Source organism: Cynocephalus volans, chromosome 15 (assembly GCF_027409185.1).
Source record: "Cynocephalus volans isolate mCynVol1 chromosome 15, mCynVol1.pri, whole genome shotgun sequence".
Lineage (NCBI taxonomy): Eukaryota > Metazoa > Chordata > Mammalia > Dermoptera > Cynocephalidae > Cynocephalus > Cynocephalus volans.
In genome coordinates this window covers 95,908,562-95,930,900 of record NC_084474.1, presented here as the reverse complement: position 1 = coordinate 95,930,900, position 22,339 = coordinate 95,908,562, and the positions used below count along the sequence as shown (strand labels likewise).

General features: G+C 48.6%; 1 protein-coding gene across 1 annotated transcript; it reads right to left on the bottom strand.

The window, feature by feature from the left end:
- Positions 1-2,585: 2,585 nt before the first annotated feature.
- On the bottom strand, positions 2,586-16,975 carry ZNF623 (zinc finger protein 623). The gene is made up of 2 exons (XM_063079615.1): positions 16,830-16,975; positions 2,586-6,353 (listed from the first exon to the last, which is right to left on the bottom strand). Exon 2 carries the CDS (start codon positions 6,256-6,258, stop codon positions 4,768-4,770), a length of 1,491 nt encoding a protein of 496 aa, XP_062935685.1. The 5' UTR covers positions 6,259-6,353; positions 16,830-16,975; the 3' UTR covers positions 2,586-4,767.
- Between the last annotated feature and the right edge of the window lie 5,364 nt (positions 16,976-22,339).

Below are 22,339 nucleotides of genomic sequence, written 5' to 3'. Positions count from 1 at the left end.
GAAATCTCCAGGGTTTTATTGGTGAAATCTACCAAACATTTAAGGAAGAAATAATATAACACAAACAACTTCAGAAAATAGATGTGGACAGAATAATTCACAACTTTGAGAGCAATATTACCCTGACACCAAAACAAAACAAGGACGTACTCCCACCAAGTGCAATGAAAACTGTATGCAATGCCCTAGTCAGTGAAATAAGGGACAAAAAAAGGGAAAAGTCCATATAAATTGGAGAGGAAGAAGTAAAATTCTTTATTGGCAGATGACATGATTACACGGAAAAAGTGATAGAATCTGGAAAAAAGCTACTGGAACTAAGAAGTGAACTGATCCAGGTTGCAAATATAAAATCAATATACAAAAATAAAATACATTCCTATATATTACCAATAACAATTGGAAAATAGCTCTTAAAAACTGAGGGCTGGCCAGTCAACTTAGTGGGTGAGAGCATAGTGCTGATACCACCAAGGTCTAGGGTTCGATCCCTGTACCAGCCAGCCACCCAAAACAAAAACAAAACCTATACCACTTGCAATAACACGCAGAAATATGAAATACATTTTTAAAAATGTACAAGACCTATGCACTGAGAGAAATTAAGAGTAGACCTAGAGTGGCATACCATGTTCAAGCATTGGAAAACTCAGAATTGTTAAAATGTCAGTTCCCCCAGGGGCCAGCCCGTGACTCACTCGGGAGAGTGCAGTGCTGAAAACACCAAGGCCACGGGTTCGGATCCTATATAGGGATGGCCGGTTGGCTCACTAGCTGAGCGTGGTGTTGACAACACCAAGCCAAGGGTTGAGATCCCCTTACCGGTCATCTTTTAAAAAAAAAAAAAAAGTCAGTTCCCCCTAAATTGATCTATAGACCCCATACTGGCCAGCTGCCAAAAAAAAAAAAAAAATTGTTCTATAGATCGTAGGAGGATCTATTTTTATATAAATCGACAAGTTGACTCTAAAATTTATATGAAAATGAAAATAACCTAGAATAATCAAAAAATTTTTGGAAAAGAACAAAATTGAAGCACTTCCAATACCTGATTTCAATTCTTACTAAAAAACACAGTAATCAACAAAGTTTCATATTGGGGTAAAGACAGACATAGAGATGAGAAGACTAGAGTCTAGAACAGACCACTTATACATGGTCGCTAAGTTTTTACAAAAGTGTAGAGGTTTATTCAATGGGAAAGCATAGTCTTTTATTGAATGGCACTGAAACCCCCAGCTACCCATATGCATAAAAAATAAATCATGACCCTTACCTCACATTGTACACAAAAATGAACTCAAAATGGACCATAGAGCTACATGTAAAAGCCAAAACTATAAAAGTTCCCCCCAAAAAGTAGGAGAAAATCACATCCTTTGAATAGGCAAATTGTTCTTTGTTGTTTTATTTTTTGGCAGCTGGCTGGTACAGGGATCTGAACCCTTGACCTTGGCATTGGCAAATATTTCTTAGAACTCAAAAATCATTAACTATAAAAATTTTTGACAAATTGGACTTAATCAAAAATTTATAAATTTGATCTTCAAAAGACACCATTAAGAAAATGAAAAGGCAAACCAAACACTAAATGAAAATACTCATAATAAATACATATTTGAAAAGAGATTTTCAGCTGGAATATGAAAAGGACTCTTATGAGTTGGTAAGAAACAACCCAACTTGGGGCCGGCCCGTGGCTCACTCGGGAGAGTGCGGTGCTGATAACACCAAGGCCCCGGGTTCGGATCCCATATATGGATGGCCGGTTTGCTCACTGGCTGAGCATGGTGCTGACAACACCAAGTCAAGGGTTAAGATCCCCTTACCGGTCATCTTTAAAAAAAAAAAAAAGAAAGAAAGAAACAACCCAACTTAAAAATGGGCAAAAGATGTGAACACATTACAAAACACAGAACGTCAACAAGCACACGAAATCACAGATGTTGAACATGACCGTTCAGCAGGTAAACACAAATTAAAATCATAGAGACGAAATGGGTCAAATTTTAAGAGATTGACAATACCATGTGTTAGCAAAGATGTAGAGCAACTGGAACTCTCACTTGCTGTGGCTAAGAGCATAAAACGGTATGAACACTATGAAGAACTGTGTGGCAATTTCTTAAAAAGTTAAAAATGCATTCACTGCAATGGATTGAATGTTTATGTCCCCACCCTACCCCAATTCATATGTTGAAATTCTAACTCCCAAGGTGATGGCATTAGGAGGTGGGGCCTTCGGGAGGTGATGAGGTCATGAGGGTAGACCCTCATAGATGGGATTAGTGCCCTGCTAAGAGGCCCCAGAGCTCCCTAGTCCCTTCCACCATGTGACGACGTGAGAAGACAGCATCTGTGAAGAAAGCAGCTCTCACCAGACACCAAATCTGCTGGCACCTTGATCTTGGACTTCCCAGCCTCCAGAACTGTGAGAAATTTATTTCTGTCATTCATAAGCCACCAGTCCATGGTATTTTGTTACAGCAGCCTGAATGGACTAAGACACTTAACTTATAACCAGCAAGTAAAGTCCTAGGTATTTATTTACCCAAGAAAAATAAAAACACATGTGCAAATAAATATTTTTACACAAATACTCATGGCAGTTTTATTCTTAAGAGCCCAAACTGGAAACCCAAATTTCCATCAACAGCAGGATGAATAAACAAAGGACAGCTTGCCCATACAATGGAGCACTACCATGTGCAAAGAGAACTACCCAACACAGAACTGGTCGTGTCTAAAATCATGCCAAAGTGAACAGTCACACACAAGGGAGTACATACTACATGAACCCATTTATCTGAAGTTCCAGAACACACAAAGCTAATCTACACTGACAGAAAGGGGTTACCAGGGGTTGGGGAAAAGGCAAAAGGGAACTTTTGGGGGCGACAGAAATGTTATTTTTCTTGATTGTGGTGGTGGTTACAGGGCTGATATTTTTGAAATACTGTACAACTATAATAGGTGTTCTATTGCATGGAAATTGAACCTCAGTAAAGTTGGTTAAAATGATCTGGTAATATCTGCTTCCATACCGTTTCAAACATCTCTAATATTGGTGAGTTTTCCAGAAAATGGAGTACTATATGAATTATCTGCCCCCTCAAGGCTTCTAAGGTTGCTGGAGTTTGTTAAAAACTCAAAATATGCCCTCCTCGGCAAAAACTGTTTTCTGTCAGTTCAGAATTGGTTCTTAGGGTTAATGTTCAGATGAAAGAAATTCAGAGGTGGAGACTAATAGTTTTGCTAGATGGCTATGCACTGTGCATTAAATCTGCTAGGAGCAACCCATCATGCCTCCCTGTCTCTGAAGACTCCCTCTCCCAGGTCACCCTTTCCTCACTAGCTGTTAAATGTCCACTGAGCTCTCCAAACCGGTTATGTCACTTCTTCTGTGGAGCCTTCGTTAGCGAACTCCTTCCCTATGCTTCTACCCAGCTTAAAACAAACTTCACCCACTGTCCCGTGTCCTTTCTGTCCTCCCCACTTTACTCTAAACAACTTCAGGAGGGACGGTGCCCTACTCATCTGTCTTCCCAACATTTACAACTTCCTTATGGGCATCGATACATTTTCAAATACATGACTACATGAGCCACAGCAGGGAAAGTGACAAGTTGAGTTCAATCCTGGAACTGCTTAGGCAGAAAAACATTATGTCATGCATCGGGACTGCGTGCCCCTTCGGTGGGTTAGAAAAACTCATAGACAATTAAGTGCAGACAGTGCCACCACATCCAGTGTATAGAGGCTACTTGTCTGCAATTTCTGAGTTAAGCAAGAGCAAAAGACATTAGCAGGGCTGAGAGAGAGAATACTCCCATAGAACAGCAGATTATACTGACACAAAATGAACAAAACAAAAAACACCCAAATTTTGAAACAAAAGAAGTATATAAAGGACAAAGCAAGAGACACCAATTACACGTAGGTTTGGGGTGTGTTTCTGTCTTGCGCGGAACACTGGGGATACATGGATTAGTCAGATATGACCACTGTCCTCAAGGAGTTGGGGCTGTAATGAAAGAGAACACACAGAATCATAATGGTGATATATCAACCTAAGTCCAGTAACAGAGGGAGTAACAGAAGTGCAGAAGAGGACTACCTGGCTGCACCGGAGGGAACTGTGCCTGGATGTGACGCCTGAGATGAGTACTGAATAAAGGCGTTAATCAGCTGAGAAGAGGAGGAGACCTGTCATATAAGGACAAAGGCAGGAGGCAGGAAACAGCTTGGAGCGTGTGGGATGCAGGAGGCAGTGGGTGCTCCCAGAGCATCAACCATGCGGCAGGGTGTTAAGCAGTGGGAGACGAGGCCATGGGAGCAAGAGGTCTTAGGACATGTGGTGAGAGCTTGGAGTTCATCCTAAGCATGACAGAGAACTAATTCGAAAGTCTGCACTAAAAAGTATCTTTCTCCAACTTGATTAAAATTTGCTAAGTAACATTCTTTTAAGTAATAAGATCAGATACACAGTTTTGCTCTAAAAGGGGTTTAACTCAAGGACGGGTTGTAACAGTGAATAAAATACAGAAGGCTTTCCTTGAGACCCACACCACCCACTTCCCATTCCAGCTCAAAATCAGTTGTAAAGTCCGCGGCTCTCCTGAGGACAACACTCACAGCTGAGGCAGAGGACTGAAGTCCAGTAGTGCTGCCAAGTGGAAGATGGTTTCCCACTCCAAAAGCAGCCCCATGCATGACTTAGAAGATTCTGACATGTCCAAGCCTTAGAAGCCATGTGAATCCCAATAATTATAAGTTATCTGTATCTTCCCCAGGACCTACAGACATCTCACCCAAAGGCATGGGCGCCTTACTCAAGGAGAGTCCCTCCTGGTGAACACCTTGATTATTTTTAAAGTTTGGGGTCGATTTAAAATCTTTTCCATACTGACTACATTCATAGAGTTTCTCTTCAGTATGAATTTTCTGGTGTTGAAGGAAATTTGACCTCTGAATAAAGCCTTTCCCACAATAACTACACACATATGGCTTTTCTCCAGTATGAATGATCTGATGCAGTAGTAGCTTGGAGCTCTGAATGAAGGCTTTCCCACAGTCCTTACACTCAAAGGGTCTGTCCCCAGTGTGGATTTTCTGATGTTCAGTGAGATGGGCTTTCTGGAGAAAAGCTTTCCCGCATTCTTTACATTCATACACTCTCTCCCCAGTGTGAATTTTCTGGTGTCGAATAAGGTATGAACTCAGAAAGAAGGCTTTCCCACACTCATCACATTCGTACAGCTTCTCTCCGGTGTGAATCCTCTGATGCTGCGTGAAGTTTGACGTCTGGCTGAAGCGCTTCCCGCACTCGTTGCATACGTAAGGCCTCTCTCCAGTGTGAATTCTCTGATGCTGGATGAGCTTGGAGCTTCTAATAAAGGCTTTCCCACACTCATTACATTCAAAGGGCCTCTCCCCAGTGTGAATTCTCTGGTGTTCAATAAGGTCCGAGCGGTGGCGGAAGGCCTTCCCACATTCTTTGCATTCATACTGTTTCACTTCTGTGTGGATCTGATAATGTCGAATAAGGCTCGAGCTCCTGATGAAAGATTTCCCACATTCGTTACATTCATAGGGTCTTTCTCCCGTGTGAATTCTCTGATGCCGAATAAGTAAGGAGCTCTGACTGAAGCCCTTTCCGCATTCTTTGCACTCAAAAGGTCTCTCTCTGGTGTGAACTCTCTGGTGTCGAATCAGGTCTGAGCTATGACAAAACGCTTTCCCACACTGAGCACATTTAAACGGCTTTTCTCCAGTATGGACTTGCTGATGCTCAATAAGATGTGCATAGTGAAGGAAGTCTTTCCCACACACGTTGCACACACAGAGTCTTTCTCCAGCATGAACGCTCTGATGCTCAGTAAGGTGTGAGCTCTGACCAAAGCCTTTCCCACACTGATCACATTTATAAGGTTTCTCCCCAGTGTGAGAAATCTGATGTGTAACTAGGTCTGAATTAAATGTGAAGCTTTTGCCACAGATATTGCAAGGATGGGCCTCCCCTCCTATGAGCTCTTTCTGAAGTATAAGAAGGTTTGAGTTCAGAATAGCGTTTCTCCCTGACTTACTGCACACCTGGGCTGCCTCTCCTGCTTGGATTTTCCAGTGGGTAACTGTCACCTGCTTGAAGCCCCCTTCCTGAGAGGGGCAATTCCCCAGGCTCTGCTCTTTTGGGTTTCCCAACAGCCCTCCTAATCTGGGTTCAGGGACTTCCCCAGACTCAGGGGCGGGGGGCTCCATCACTGTGAGTTTGTCTGACACTGTTTTATGCAAATTTTCATTCTCAGAAATCCAGGCTGTGGAGTCACCTTCTTGTCCAGTTCCTATGTTAGAATCTGAAACAAAAGAGAATAAAGTTATCTTTCCCCTTTATTAGCAAGCAGGAATCTGCTGAAGCAGGGGGAGGAAAAACTCATATCTGGGAAGTGGGAGAGGAGAGCGTTTCCTCCGCACCACGCTCCCAGCCTGACGTGCTGTTGCCCACAGCCCTGGTCTCACCCCACTCAGCCCTCCCACCTCTAACACATCCAGCTCCAGAGCAGACTGGCCTATGGTGCATACAATTCTTCTGTCCCTCAGTGAAATCTGGATGGTGGGACAGGCGTAGGGATACAGCTTGGACTCCCTCAAAAGTCAAGACACATATTTCCAAAGAAACATACAAATTTATCAATGCTTCCACCTCTCCACTATTCTCACCCCTTCCCTCCTTATCCAGCTGAGATCCCAAGGTCTGTGCTACTGCATTCACTTCAGGTTCCATATTTTCACCATCTTGCACGTGATCCTAATTCCCCTGCCCTTTTCTTCCTCCATCATGCTGTGTGGGAAAACCCCAACTCTGGCTCAGCCCTGCCTTCGTCCTGGTCTGCATCTGCGTTCTTGCTGAAGACGAGTGGGCGCTCTGTGCCTTTACAGCCCTTGCCTGAGTTCTCACACTGTTCTCACACCTCCCTTGTGTCCTACGAGGCCGTCTAGGCTCCTCCCTCTTCCTACAGGTCCAGCCCTCCCTTCCCTCCCAGCTGACAGCCTTGCTTCCCCTTTCCATGAGGAAGAGAAGCAGTGACGCAAGAACACACCCTCCACCCACACCATGACCTGCCTGCACCTCTGCCCTCCCTCCTGCCACATAGCCCTTGGCCCACACTGAGGTCAGCTCCGCCTCTGTGCGTTAGGGCCATCCCTCCTACTCAAGGACGCCACCGGAGCCGCCCTTCCTGCTCTCTCCTCAGCCATGGGCCGTGCCCTCCCAGTCCGTCATTCCGTCTGCACACCAGACTGCTAGAGCTACCACCACGTAGAAAACAAACATTTCCTGGACCCAATTCCGCCCCAACCCCTACCCTTTCCTCTTCTCTAAAGCAAAACTCTACATCGACCTATGCTCGACCCCTCCTCTCCCTCTCCTTGTCTGCCCCGCTCCAGTCAGACTCTCACCCCCAAAGGTCCACCACATCCCCACATCTGGGGCCAATGTGACTGCTCATCCAACTCCACCTGCAGTTGCACCCGACACAGCCAATGATGCGCTCCTCCTGCCACCACTGTCCTCACCTGGGTCTGGGACAACCTCTCCCAGAGCTCCTCACCCTCAGCTCCTTCCCCACACGTCGGAGCCCAGTGTGTGAAAGGGTGGTCCTTGGACCCTTCTCCACTTTCTCCATCTCATGGGCAAGCTCACCATGCTGGGATATAAATGCATCTACTGCTTGAAGCTCACTCGTTGCTCCTGTAGTCTGGCCTCCTCCCCGACCTCCACACTTGCTGGCTCTCCACCTGGCATCTTCACTGGCATGCTCTCAGGAGCTTTCCACACCTAACATGTCAAACTTCACTTCTGATTCTCCTCCTCAAATCCACCTCTTCCATAGCTTTCTCCATCTTAGCCAGAATGCCACTCTCCCACGTGTTCAGGCCACAGACATGACAATAACCCTCGACTCCTTTTCTTCTGTTCACACCCTCATCCAATCCATTGGCAGACCTCATTGGCTGGGCCCTTGGACTACCCCCAGCGTCTGTCTCACAAGCTGCAGTGCTACCAGCCGCCACCATGGAGCCTCACCACACATGTGCTGTGGCCTCCTCACCTGTCTCCGCACCTCCACACAGCCAGCAGAATGGCCCTTTGAAAGCACAAATCAGAGGTTGCTTCTCTACTCAAAAACTTCCAAGGGTCTCCTTCCTCCACTAAGTTGAAGCCGGGGTTCCTGCGGTGGCCACCACAGTCTGGCCATCCCACTACCCCACCCCATCCCTGCCAACTCCTCCCCTTGCTCCCTTTCCCAGCTGCCCTGGCCTGTGCCTTGCCTGTTCGGGCCTCTGCACTTCTTGTCTTTTCAAAGACATGTGTGTAGTTCACTCCATGTCCCCAGGTGTCTGTGTTCATGCCACCTGATCACAGTCCTTCCCTCATCACCCTCCGTAAAACTGCACTCCTGGCCCCCAGCCCTCCAGCACTCCTGATTTTTCCCCACAGTTCCTTCTAACTGATGAATCATAATTTATCCATCTAAGATGCCAACAGTTATGAGATGCAGCACTTACTTCATGTGCCATGAAATAGTGAAGGGAAGTAACAGTAGCAGTTTAAAATATTCCACCAATTTCAAGAAGCAACTCAATTTCAGAGACATTAAAACATGAAAAAAATGTGCATCTTAGAGTCGATGAACTGTAATATATACACACATGCACACACACCACATTAGACAAATGATGTCTGCTGCTGTCCGCCCCCCGGCATGCAGGCGCCACGTGGGCAGGGACTTTGTTCTGTCCCCTCAGCACCTTGAACAATTCCTGACATACAGCAACACGTGTAGGCATGTGTTGTATGAATTAATGTTCTAAACACATACACACATAATACACTCAGTACATGGTGCCATTATTCCTACATGACAGCAGCCCCTTAATTCCACACTGTTGCACGGGAAAGTGACAGAAATAACTGGAAAGCTGGCCATTTCAAGAAGGCTGGGGTGGACTGCTTGTGTCTTGCAGCACTGCGCTCTCCTCTGCTGGTGACAGATGCAGCCAGCCTCCCTCACAGTCAGTGTGGCATGTGGTGAAGTTCTGGCCAGTGGGAAATGAGCACCTTTCGGGTCCCAGCCTCCCGTCATCCTGGGCCTGGGTGCAGCGGGCCTGGTGAGCCCATTCAGAACGTGCCAATGAGACCGCCAGGCAGCAGCACAGCAACACAGTCGAAGGACCCGTGTGCCTAGAAGGCCTCAACATGCAGAGCACTCTCGCCTCTAGCACTGCATGAGCTGCCACCCCTTCAGCACCCTGTATCTTTACTGTGTGAACCAACATCCTGACACAAAAGTCAATACTTTGAGGTGGAGTGTCGCTGTAACAAAAACGTGAAGTACGTGGCACTGGCCAGAAGGAAGTTAACACTGGCAGGCCACGGCCAAGGATTTGCTAAAGCAAATGGCAAACTGTGTGCCCATCAGCCCAGCCCACGGAGAGCTTGGGCTCAGGGAGCAAGGGTGCTGGCCTGCGCTGGCTGCTCCTGGTGCTTCCAGCAAAGAACACAAAGAGATGAAGTCTGAGAAAAGCATACATCTAAGGATACGGTCCCAGCGAGGGGCAGTCTTTTTCCCACTGGCACTTTATGAGTATGAAGTCCGAGACTCTACTAGTTCATTGTCTCTCAAGATCAGAAAAGCTGACTGCCTGCCGTCCAGGCAGTGGAAGACACACAGCCGCCAAGATCAGGTCGTGGGACCACCTTGCCCCCAAGTCCTACTGTTTCTAATTCCTTAATTGCCAATAAAAAGAGGGAGGGGGACTGGCCCAGCACAGAAGCCAGTAAATAAAATCAGAGATTTTGCAGGTCTAAAAACTAGAACTGCCACATGGAACTCCCAGGCAGCAAGCCAGGACTGCTGCATTTTTATGTGAATTACGTTGTTGAAGGAACCACACCCCCGCCCTGTGGAAGTCTGTAGTGAAAATGTCCCTAGCAGCACTGTTCCTAACACCCAAACACCCAGCAAGGGAGAGTGACCTTGAGAAGGCAGAGCACCCTCCCATGTGCCACACACAGCACAGGTGGACCTCCCAGGTGGAATGCTGAGCAAAAGCAGACAGGCACAGGAGAGCTCACGTTGAACGGTTCCATTACACAAAGCTTAAAAACAGACAAAACCAATCCACTGAGCAAGAATCAAAATAGTTGTGCCTCAGTATCTGGAGGAGACTGGTTCCAGGACACCCACCCCCAACTTCTCCATGGATAACAAAATCCAGGGGTGCTCAAGCCTCTTGTGTAAAATGGCAGAGTATCTCCTCCTGCACACTTTAAATCATCTCTAGATTACTTATAACACCTAATACAATGTGAGAACTATGTAAGTAGTTGTTAAACTGTATTGTTTTAAAAATTGTATTAATTTTTATTGTATTTTTTAAAAAACATTTTTGATCCGAGGCTCTGGGGAAAACTGGTTTCCAAACCCACTCAGTTTGTTGGCAGAGTCCACCGCTCTCGCTCCTAGATGCACCTGCACCTTCGAGGCAGGAATAGCACACTGAACCTCTCTCAGGCTTCCAATCTGACTTCTGTCCTGCAACAGCTAGACAAAACGCTGCTTTTCAAGGGCTCCTGTGACTTGGTTAGGCCCACCTGGATACCTTCCCCATCTTGTCAGCTGACTTGGGGCCTTGATTCCATCTGCAAACCTCTACACGGCAGTACCCAGATGAGTGCTGGAATGAAATGGGGGAAGGTTTGTGTACATTAGGGGCCAAGGCCTAGGAGTCCTGGAACCCTCAGAACTCTGCCCTCCATGCCTGCAGTTGGTCCCTGGCTGAGATCAGGAATCCAAAGGCCACTTCCCCTGCTTCAACTTGGGACAACTCTGCAGTGTCATCCCAGCCCAAATTCCACTAGAATTGGCTGAGGTTTGTTTCAACCCCATTATGGGTCAGCAACTCCCTCTGCCCAATCCTGCTTCCCTTACCGCACAGCACTGAGAGCTGTCCCCAACTCAGGGCCTACTTCCAGGGAGCTCAATCTAAGGTGACCACACGATTACTTCTCAGCCCCCAGTCTGCACCAGAAGGAAGCAGGCTATGAACTCTGTGCAATCTCCAGGAAGGAACACTCTCCAAAATCTGTTTCCAACATGGCTGCAAGGACACACATGCATCTGTCAGAGGGCAGAACCAGAGGCCAGGAGGACAGCAGGTAAGGAGTAGACAGCAGAGTTGGGAGTTTAATAAAGCAACATGTACTCAAGCCATGTCAGAGTACCTTTTAAAATACATTTTACTTCTTCATACAATCTACAATTTGGAGAAAGTGCACAAATCTTAACTATACAGCTGGATAAGGTCTTCATGTACACATGTGCAACCACCACCCAAGATCAAAATGCAGAACATCCTGTCGCCCAAGATGCTCCCTGGCCTCCTGCTGGGCAGCCCTCCCACTCCAAGGGCAACCCTTTCTATTATTGTGGGTGAATTTTGCCTGTTCTGATTTTATTTAAATTGAACCAGTCAAATAAAAAGTAGACAAAAAAAGAATATATATTTTTTGCCATTTTAAAGTCCACAATTGAGTAATTTTTAGTATATTCCTAAGGTTATGCAACTGTCACTATTATCTAATTAATTTCCGAACCTTCTAATCAACCCAAAAAGATGTGTCTACTGACACTCAATGTTGTGCCTCTGAAAACCAGCTGTGCTTCTGCAACAGCCCACTCTTCTTCACTGGTGCATAGTCTTCCGTGAACGACTCTATCAACATGCACTCTTCCACTTTCCCACTCACGAACACTTGGGCTGTTTCTAGTTTGGGGCTGTTATGCATAAAATTGCCATAAACGTTCCTGTGCTTGTCTTCTGGTAGACAGATGTCCTCACTTCTGCTGGGTCCTGTGGATACTTCACTCTCGTGGCTGCCCATTCAGGGCTCCTTTGTGACTTCCAGCTGGGCCCGATGGACCGGCGACTGCTGTGGGTTCCTCCCCTTCCATTTCCTGAGTGGAAGCACTTACTGCAGTCCCCCTGCTCTACCGCTGCATGCTGGAGACAGCGTGTCTAAGGTTGGACAAGTGGGATGCTGTGCCGACACCTGAGGAAGAAGGCCACACACCGCCTAGAGATCCCAGGCTTGGGGCCAGAGGCAGTAACCGAGTATATCCCATTTGTGGGAAGAAGGGCCCACGTGACACCTGGCTAGCCAGTTGGGTAAACCGTGGTACAGACTAAAGATTCCCCAGCATCCTTGCTTCCCTTCTTCCTTTTAAAGATAGAAACCCCAGCAGACAACCACATTTTCTGCAGTCCCCTTAAATTAGGTGTGACCACGTGACCAAGATCCAGCAACGAGACAGGAGAGAAGTGGTGTATGCATGCCCTGCATGCTCTCTCCCACCCCCAAGGTGCCAATCAGGCAGAGCAGCCAGCATCCCTGAATGGCCACCAACCTGCCTGGGGCCACCCGTCCGCCTCTGAGACGGAGTTCGCGAAACCAAGTTTCATGTGGGAAACACTGTATTTTGAATCTGTTACAGCAACCTTAATCCATGCCTTAAAAAATGCTAATATACAACCCAAACATTCAGGTGCAATTCTCCCTGTGATGATAAATTCAAACCACACACCAATAACTGACAATAGAATGAGAAGCAGAGTGTTTAAGTCTACATGAGGCATTCTGTCCCTAGGAGGTCTGCTTACAAGATGAGTTTGGCAACACACCTTCCTGAGGTGGTGGCCACCCTGCGCGTGCTACACCCTCCAGTGTTTACAATCATTCCCAGTGGTGTTCCCTGGAGCGTTTTCTGAGTTAAAGGCCCACTAGGTTGGTTTAAAAATCCTTGTCCTGCGTATAAAATTATTTATAACTAGTTTTTTTTTTTTAATGTGTAAAGGTAAATTATGCTTTCTTATTAAGAATGAGACAGAGAAAAACTTTAAAAAGAAAAATAAAATTAACTTTAACCCCACCACAGTTAACATTTTTCTTCCTGATCTTTTTCCTGCATCAATATTTTACGAAATCAGGACCACACTATTCAGTTTTATATCCTGCTTTACTTCCATAAAATCTTTTTAATTCTTAGCGTTAAAAACATAAGATACACATTGTAAAAATATTTTAAATGATAAAGAAATGTAAAATACAGACAATAAAAATCCCCAGTAATTTGATGTATCACTGCTGTTAGCTTTAGTTTTCTGGTAGCTGTTCAGTTTATACACATCCATTGAGACCTTTGTTTAAACAAATACAGTTATACATGTGCATTTATGTACACACATGATTTTCAAAATAAAAATGGAATTGCACTGTTCCTATTCATCTGCCACATTTCCATCACAACACACCCTGGCATTCTTCAAGTCTGCACACACAGAGGCACCTGGCTCCCTGGGTGGCGTCACCTCACGGCTAATGGCACTTAGCGAGTTGGCGCCTCCTATGAGCAAGGGCTGGAGGGAATGTTGGCTCTAAGCCTTTGGCTTCACAAGGAGAGACTTCCACTAATGAGCTCTGGCCTCCTGTCCGGCCCTTTCTCCTCCCCAAAGTGGTGGAGTGAGCCAACAGCACCAACGCCCCGGAGGGTCACCAAGCACTGCAGCCAGGCCCCTCCCGTCTTCTTGACAGCGCCGTCCTCGGGCACCCGCTCCGCTGCTCCTTGGGCCAAGCCTTAGGCAGGCAGGCCCTGGGGGCCAGGCTGCAGTGCCCAGCGCCGGCTGTGGTGGCCACCAGAGTCTACCCGGCGTTCAAGCTGAGGAAGCCCTATGTCCTCTAGCCCAGCCTCTGGCCAGTAACAAGGTGAGGCTCTTCACAAGCCTCACTCCTCTGCCTCAGCTGGTTCAGCTCTCATGAAAGGATGCACACTGTGCACCAGGCACCGCGCTGAGTGACTGGCTGGTGCTACCTCATGTACTGCTCCAAACCCTGAGGTGGGTACTATTTCTGTTTACCCTATTTTACAGAACAGGAAATGAAGACTGAAAGAGAAAGTAAACTATCCAAGGTCACCAAGCCAGTAAGGGGCAGAGCTAAGGTTCAAGTCCGGGTCTATCTGCCTCCAATGGCCGTTTCCCCATCATGAAAGATTTTTCCCTTCCCATGTGTGATGTCATTTTTACAGGCTATTTTGCTTAGAGATCAGCGGGGACTAGAATTATAAAAGTGAGCTTATATTTTAAGACATATTTTTCTTAATTAAGGAAAGGTGGTTGTTGGGGATGTTGGTTTCTTGTTTGTTTTAGGAGTCAGAGAAACCTTCTATTTTTTTTTTTTGTAAAAGATGACAGGTAAGAGGATCTTAACCCTTGACTTGGTGTTGTCAGCACCATGCTCTCCCAAGTGAGCTAACCAACCACTCCTATATAGGGATCCGAACCCATGGCCTTGGTGTTATCAGCACCACACTCTCCCAAGTGAGCCACGGGCCAGCCCCAAAACCTTCTTCTATTTTTATTTTTATTTTTATTTTTATTTTTTTATGTATGTATGTATGTATGTATGTATGTATGTATGTATGTATGTATGTATGTATGTATGTATGACTTTTTTGTGACCGGTAAGGGGATCGCAACCCTTGGCTTGGTGTCGCCGGCACCGCACTCAGCCAGTGAGCACACCAGCCATCCCTATATAGGATCCGAACCGCGGCGGGAGCGCCGCTGCGCTCCCAGCACCACACTCTCCCGAGTGAGCCACGGGGTCAGCCCCCTTCTTCTATTTTTAAAATGACTATTACGCTACCTGGAAGCCAGCTCACATTTGTTTACAGGACCATAATTTAAAACCATGCGTGTGCCTCTTAATGGTTTTCATAATTTTTTCTTAACTTTACAGGAATTTTTAAAAATCAAATATATCTTGAACAAATCAGCAATCTTCAGTTTCTGCTTAGCTCCTTTTTCTTCTGTGAATTTAAGTAAATTTAAATCAATACTTTTTCATTTAAAGAAACTAGAATGAAATAAATAAACGGAAGTAAACCTACGCCAGGCTCCTGGTTCCACAACATACTGGGCTAACATGGACCCTCACCTGTTATAACATACAGAATTTGCTAGATAAAACATTACAGGAAATTATCTAAATACACAGCTGATGTTGTGTGTCATCATCAGTGACAGTGGCTCTGGGGTGTCAGGGCAGGGGACAGGGTGCCCAATACGACACTAGACACTCAGCTACTGCATACACACTGGTAAAGAGATATTCCGGCCTTGGGTTCTCTTAGTCATGGTCACTGCTGCTTATGGCCTAAAGAAAGAAAGCAGGAAGGTTTGCCGAGCTTCACCTTTGGGAATAAGAAAAGGACAGCAAGAGCTCACCTGTGAGAGACACAGACTTGAGCTCCAAGATCCGGACCTCTGTGCCTGCCATCATCACTAATCTGTCACATGCCACAGCAGCTATGAAGGGAACAGGGTACCTGGTGTGTGCCCTACACTATGCAAGGTGCATTTCTCATCTTATGTTCTCCTCACAACCATCTGTGAGGCTCAGGAAGGTCAAACAGAAGTGGAGCCACCTGTCAGCTGCTGTTCCTAGTCTCCTCCTCTGCCCTCTCTACCAACCCGAGGCCATGTGGCTCCTGCTTCCAGCATGCTGTTCTCAGGGCTCTGACAAGTCCAGTGTCCCTACACCCCAAGGCAGCACTGACAAGCCTGACAGTTCTTTGAACTGCTTCTGTGCCTCTGCTCAGTTCTGGGTCAGCTACTTCCCTACCTCTCCTTCCAGCTCCGGCTCATGTATGTTGTCTGAGCCTTCTCAGCTCTGGCCTCTCTCCTTATCATCCCCAAGACCTTTCCAAGAGAATCAGGAATCCATCACTGTAACTCCAGGAGAGGGTGGATCCACATGGGTAGGCTTGAGAAATCCTTACCCCCTAATTTCTCTCTGTACCTCCGATGAAAGGGAAGCTGTGGTTACGGCAGGTACTAAGGTACTGTTACAATGTTACATCTATAACAGGGACAAAGGTCCCATCTCTGCGGATAGGGAGCAAGGTGTTGCCAGAAGACTCAGGAAGATAGGCATTTCTCAGATCCTAGGTGGGCAAAAGACGTTTATTTCTCATTCACTGGGACTGGACCTCAGAGAAAAGATGTCTACGAGTACTGCAGGGTGATTATGAGTGTGGGCTCTAGCAATAAACTAACCGAGTTTAAAACCTGAATCCAAGGGCCGGCCCGTGGCTCACTCGGGAGAGCGTGGTGCTGACACCACCAAGTCAAGGGTTAAGATTCCCTTACCAGTCATCTTAAAAAAAAAAAAAAACTGAACCCAGCTAATACTTTTGGGAAAGCTCTGGCTGCTACTCAGGCCCTGAGGATCCCTTGACTATGGTGCAGCCAGCGTGTAAAAGAGGGCAAAACGTCCCTGACATCAGCACAGAGACGGCCAATGGGACTAATAAAGACTTCCAGGGGAGAGGGAACCTTCAGGAAAAGCTAAGACAGTGTGGACAAACCACCTCCCCCACCTGCGAACTCTCCTCCAGGCCCAAGTATCGGCGCTGACTCTGTTCATCACGTTTCCCTCCACGTCTAACCCCAACAGCACGGAAGGCGCCGTTGCCGCATCTCCCCCAGCACAAAGGCCCAAGGCCCCCAGGGAGGGCGGTGGGGCTGGAGCAAACAGCAGCAAAGCCCGCACCCACTGCCCTCGCGCCTGACAAGTGTCTGGGGCAGCCGACCTCGGGAGCCTGACAACTGCGACACGGACATTTACGCCAGAGGCTCTAGAACTTGGGCGCGTGACCCTGGGACGCGGGAAAGGGCCGGGGTAACGGGGAGAAGAACCAGGTATTTACCCACGTGAAGCTCCTCAGGGAGAAGACCCCAGGCTCGGGCCCGAGACGCGCTCGCGGGAGACAGACGCTGCGGGCCGGACGCTGCGAGCCGCACACCGCACCCCGCGGCCGCCCGCCCTGCAGCCCGGCCGACAAAGCCCGCACAGCCCCCGGCACGCCGCGGCCGGAAGTCGCTCGAGCCCCACCCGGCCAACTTCCGGCGCCGCTCTAGGAGCGCAGGGGCAGGCGCCCCTCTCGGTTGTGCGTACTTCCGGCTGGGCGGCCTGGCGGGGACGAGGACGAGGATTCAGGAAGGGCCGGGCGTCCGGTCAGCGGGGAACGCGGCCGGGACAACAGTTCGGACGCCCGGCTCTGGGACTCAACGCGAGGCCCGACCGCAGCCCACAAGGAGGAGGGGACCCCGGGCAAATGAACAGCGGGACGGTCTTCAAACCTGGGCTGCTCGGCACCCCGAAAACAGCGTGGGAACGCCGCACGCCCCCGCGCGAGCTTTCCACCTAAAGTTTAAACAGGTGCAGAGGGTCCACTCGGCCTGCACATGCAGGCATTCAAACACAGACCACCCCACTGTGACCCCGGCCCGGCCCCGCGCTCACAGGTGACCCGGCAGCCGGAGGCCACGTCCCTAAGATGACCCCAGCCAGACGTGACTGTCAGTTGTAGGTCCCTTTCCTAGAGCACTTACTAAAAGGGGCTGACAATTATGTGTATCTCCTACAACCAGGAGTCTCTCTCTCAGCACCCGAGAGCAATTGCTTTGAAATGTCCCTAGTCAGGAGGGAAGGTAGAGCACTAACCCGATGGCATTTCCACTGACCAACTCTTTGTTATGTCTCACTTAAGGCCGCCCCCTCTGTCACTCTCCCTCTCCCACGTCGTCACCTCTGCACGAAGGGGACGGAGCTCAGCTCTTTCCCCCGCTGGCAGTAGTTGCCGAATAAAATGGGGGGGTTTTTTGTTTTTTTTTTTTACCGTTTCCACTAATGTCTGGCTTTAACTTTAACACTCCTGAAATGTACCCAGGGGACTCTAAATGCCTTAGTGACTTAATCCATGTCATCTCTTTAAAAATATATGACTAAGCCTTCCTTTAACATCTGGAAAAAATTTTAAAGATCTACCCCACTGTGAATTTGTATTTCCATTCCTCTTTCCTCACAGAATTGTATCCTAATGAAATATGTTTTACGCTAATTCTATCATACTTCTTAGCAATAAAATGTATATGCATATTTATTCTTCGTGATCATAAGCGTCTAAATGTTAAAGAAAAACCCTTTCTTTCTGAATTATGACAATTGTTCCTAGTACACAAAGCAATACTATATATTGCAAATTTTAATGAAATTATAAATTTTATAAATAGTATGAAACATATATAGCAAAATTTTCATATCATAATGAAATTTATAAGGCTGTTTTTTCCAAATAAGGCTCGTTTATTATTCTTTCTTTATTTGGTTCTTTTTATGATTCATTTATTCTTGGTGAATATTACTTATTGCTAGAATGAGTTAGGGTTCTAAATAATTACATTCCTATTTTTGTTTCTGTTTTTCTGAAAGCATTGAGAAAATTTGTTTACATAAATTAATAGAGGGGATCAAGAGGAATTTTGATAGAGCAATGCCACTCAACAAAAACAAAAATTTTTAAAGTTTAAAATATGACACAATCTATGAGCTTCTGAGTTATATGCAAAAAAACGCACAGCAATTTGTTATCAAGTGTACTCCTTTTTTTTTTTTTTTTTGTCTTTTTCGTGACCGGCACTCAGCCAGTGAGCGCACCAGCCATTCCTATATAGGATCCGAACCCGCGGCGGGAGCGTAGCTGCGCTCCCAGCACCGCACTCTCACGAGTGCGCCACGGGCTCGGCCCTCAAGTGTACTCCTAAATGACCACTTGATTAAGTCCTTTTTTAATTTTGCTGGAAGCAAAAGTGCAAAACTACATTAGCTCTTTCCCAGCCAATAAATTCATCTACTGTCTCACAACCAACCACAAAGCAGTCGTTCCTTTGATAACAAGGACCGGCCAGGGCAGGGCACCCAAGTGCACAAACGATGGGAAGCAAACGGGGGGAAGCTGTGGCCAAGGGGAACACGGTGGACATGGGACACATCCCCAGCCAAGGCCACTCAGGAAATTTACGGCGGGGTCCATGTGGAAGTCCTGTAATGTGACCCTCCAATCCCCCTTGGAAAGGCTTCCTGTGTTCCAGAGTGCGTGTGCAAACGCTGCAGTGAAGGGCTGCTTTTAATCCAGGACCAGAGACCTCAGCGGTGCAATCCTACCGCTGCCTGCCCAGAGGGTCCAGTGCTGGTGGTGAGGAGGGCTCACAGATCATTCAGCTTTTTCCTCTCCAGGCCAGAGAGCTGAGACCTCCACTTGAGCAGGTTGTCATGGCTGGTGCCTGACAGCTGCCCCTTTAGGCATGACATCAGCTGACTTGTAGTTGGACCTTGGCACTTAATCCTTTCCGAGTGCACTTGTTTGAGATTGACTGTCTCCACCAGCATGGTGTCAGCTCCAGAGATCGGGGACCCTTCTCCTTCAAGTGTCCAGCGCAATGCCTGGCCCCTGAGGGCCCCAGAACTCTGGGGGACACTAACGGGCAGCCCAGACCGATCCCCTCCAGTGACAGGCTCAGTGTCCCAGCTGCTGGGCGTGTGATCAGCAGTCAGTGGACTTCAGCTGTCAGCTACTCCGGGGGGTGCCTCAACTGCAACTTGCAAGGTCACACCCTTCCCCATGTGGCCCATATTAAAAGTCCTGGCCATTGTGGCCCAACTGAGGACAACCCTGAAGGGTCATTTCTGTGGCTGAGATCCCTGCGGGGGGCGGGTGGACACTGCGTCAGAGCCCCTCCTGCTCTGTTCCTTGCCTCTCACAGGGTCCAGAACCGCTCTCTGATAGACACCTTACTCATCTCGGTCCTGAGGTTCTCTTTCCACCTTGAGGGACCCCAACTGCCACAATAGCACGGTCAGGTGACTCCCGACATTCTCTCCATTGTGCAGACGAGAAAACTGAGGGGCAGAGGAGCTAGGTAATTTACCTAAAGCATCAGCCAGACGTGGCGAAGGCAGGCCTGGGTTTGGGGCGGTCTGCGTCCGAGACCCCTGACCTGCAGCCGGTGCAAAGGCCAGGCACAGAGGAGAGGAGGAGGCTGGCGGCGCCCGTAACTAAAGAGAGGAGGGTCTTCCTGCAGGAACTGCCGGGAAGCCTTCAGCCAGAAAGGGATTCTGTAGGGACCTGGGGGACAGAAGCATTCCGACGGCAAAGGGCAGGAGTTCCCACAGAAGGAGCCAGGTCGCAGTTTCAAGCCGTGCGGTGTGCGGTGTGCGGTGTGCGGGGTGCGGTGTGCGGGCTCAGCGCGCGCGGAGGTTTGGGGTGAAGTGAGCGGCACGCACGTGTCCGGGCACCTTCCCTGAGCGCACTCTGACCGGGGCCAGGCAGGACCTTGCTGCTCGGGGCGGGTGGGGTCTGAGGAAGAGGCGACGGCAGCAGAGACCGAGGTGCGCGGGAGGCAGCGTCTCCCAGAGCCGGAGGCGCGGGCTGTGGGAGCCGGGTCGGCGCACGGGGAGGCCCGGGCTTCGGAGCAGGAGCACGAGGCAAGCCCTCGCTGGCTGCGTGGTGACCACAGGGCCGGGCCGGGACCACGCGGACGCCACTCGAAGGAGCAGAGGTGTGGCCGGGTTCGAGGCCGCGGAACAGGGTGCGGAAGGGTGGAGAGCGGCCGGCAGCCGGGACATCGCGGGCGCAGGAGCCCCAACAGAGAACCCCCATTGAGGAAATGTCTAGTGGAGCCTGGATGGCGGGAGTGCCACCAGGAGCCCAGAACCGTGGGGCTGCTGGCAGTGGGCAGCGCCAGCCTGGAAAAGCAGCAGGCACCAGGGCAGCTCAATGGGCTGCACTTGGCGGAGCTGTAGGAGTGAGATTGCCCAAGGCTTTAGGGGTCCAGGTGCCCCAGTGTGCTTAAGGTTTGCCCTGTTTGGGTTTTGGATTTGTCTGGGGCCTGTTTTTCCTTTCTACTCCTCCCTTCTGGAATGGGAATGCGTACCCAATGTCTGTATCTTGGAAGTAGATAAACTTGTTTTTGACTCTTTACAGGTTCATGGCTGAAAGGAGTTTTGCCTTTAGTCTCAGATGAGACTTTGGATTTCTGAGTTGGTGCTGCAACAAGCTAAAGACTGGGGACTGGGATGGAATGTGTAATATGTGAATGTAAGGGTCGTCTGTCCTAGCTAAGGGAACATCATGGACGATTCTGACGTGTAGATTGTACGATGAAGGACCCTGAAGGGGTGGATTGTTGGGAAAATAGAATAGTTTAACCAGGGCACCTCACCTTAGGTCAGGTTGGGGGGTGGTGCAGCACATTCTTTGTAAGCAAATTGTGTGTGGGGTGTGGAGTGGCACATGTGTGGCGCCGCTACCTTGGCTGGCATCTGCCTCGGTCGTCTGCCCGCGTGGACATGCTCTCCAACCTATGGCTTCCAAGGACCTGTTTGCCGGTTACCTAGCTCATAGACCTGCGTCTGGGGGGTCTGGTGACCCAGCCTGACATGTGAAGGGTTTGTGACCCAGTCTAAACAATGGGCTTGAGGGGTCTGTGAGAACCAGACCCAGCCGTGTCTCAACAATTGGCCCAGTCCTTGCAGGATTACAGGCAGGTAAAAGAGCTCGACAAGAGGACACAGGATGAGAGAAATTGGGAGAAGGGGCATATGTGGATAATGAGGGGGCCCGGGCCAGCAGGGAGAAGGCTGCTGCTGCCTGCAGGGAAGGGGCGCCCCGGCTGGCACCCCAAGCGGGCGAGAGGGCAGGTCAGCACCCAGGCGAGGGCTCGGGAGGCGCAGCAGGGGCACAGCTGGCCCTGTCACAGAGCACACCCCAAAGTTTTTGGTGATGAAAGGCAAACCTGTTCTACAATTCATATAATCGTACGTGTTAAATTCACATGGTTAAATTAAATGTGTTAAAACAACTAAATATGTTATAATTCATGTAACTGCGCACCAAAAGAAAAAACGGACAAAATTAGTGTGCTGGACAAAAGTCACACACGAAAGCGAGCACACTGTATGTTCCCTTTGCGTAAAATCTCGGAAAAGGCCCTAGAATAGGCCGGGCCGGTGACGACTCCACACTAGTGTCTGCCGCCCTTTGCAGAGCACAGTTTTGGAGCTACTTGATCTGTGCGTCTCCCTCGTTGCAATCGTCACATTGGCTCGATAAGCCCTTGCTATATGTATTGGGCCTCAGTTTCTTTCTAGGTCAACACCTGTTCTGCCTAAAGACAGATCCTCCAAAGGAAACGCAACTGTCACCTCTTCCCTCCCCAGAGACTCATCCACCAGGAAAGATTAAGTCGTGTCACAGGAGATGAGACTAGAAGCTAACACCACAACCACAGGTTGTCACAAAGTGTCATTTCTTCGCCTGCCTCCCCCTTCCGGGTCCCCTGTGAAGAGGGTATGTGCGCCCCCAGGCCTCTCTGGTTC

Bases quoted from the DNA above. Each gene is read 5' to 3' on its own strand.
- ZNF623 (XM_063079615.1), bottom strand. From the start codon at position 6,258: ATGGAGCCCCCCGCCCCTGAGTCTGGGGAAGTCCCTGAACCCAGATTA.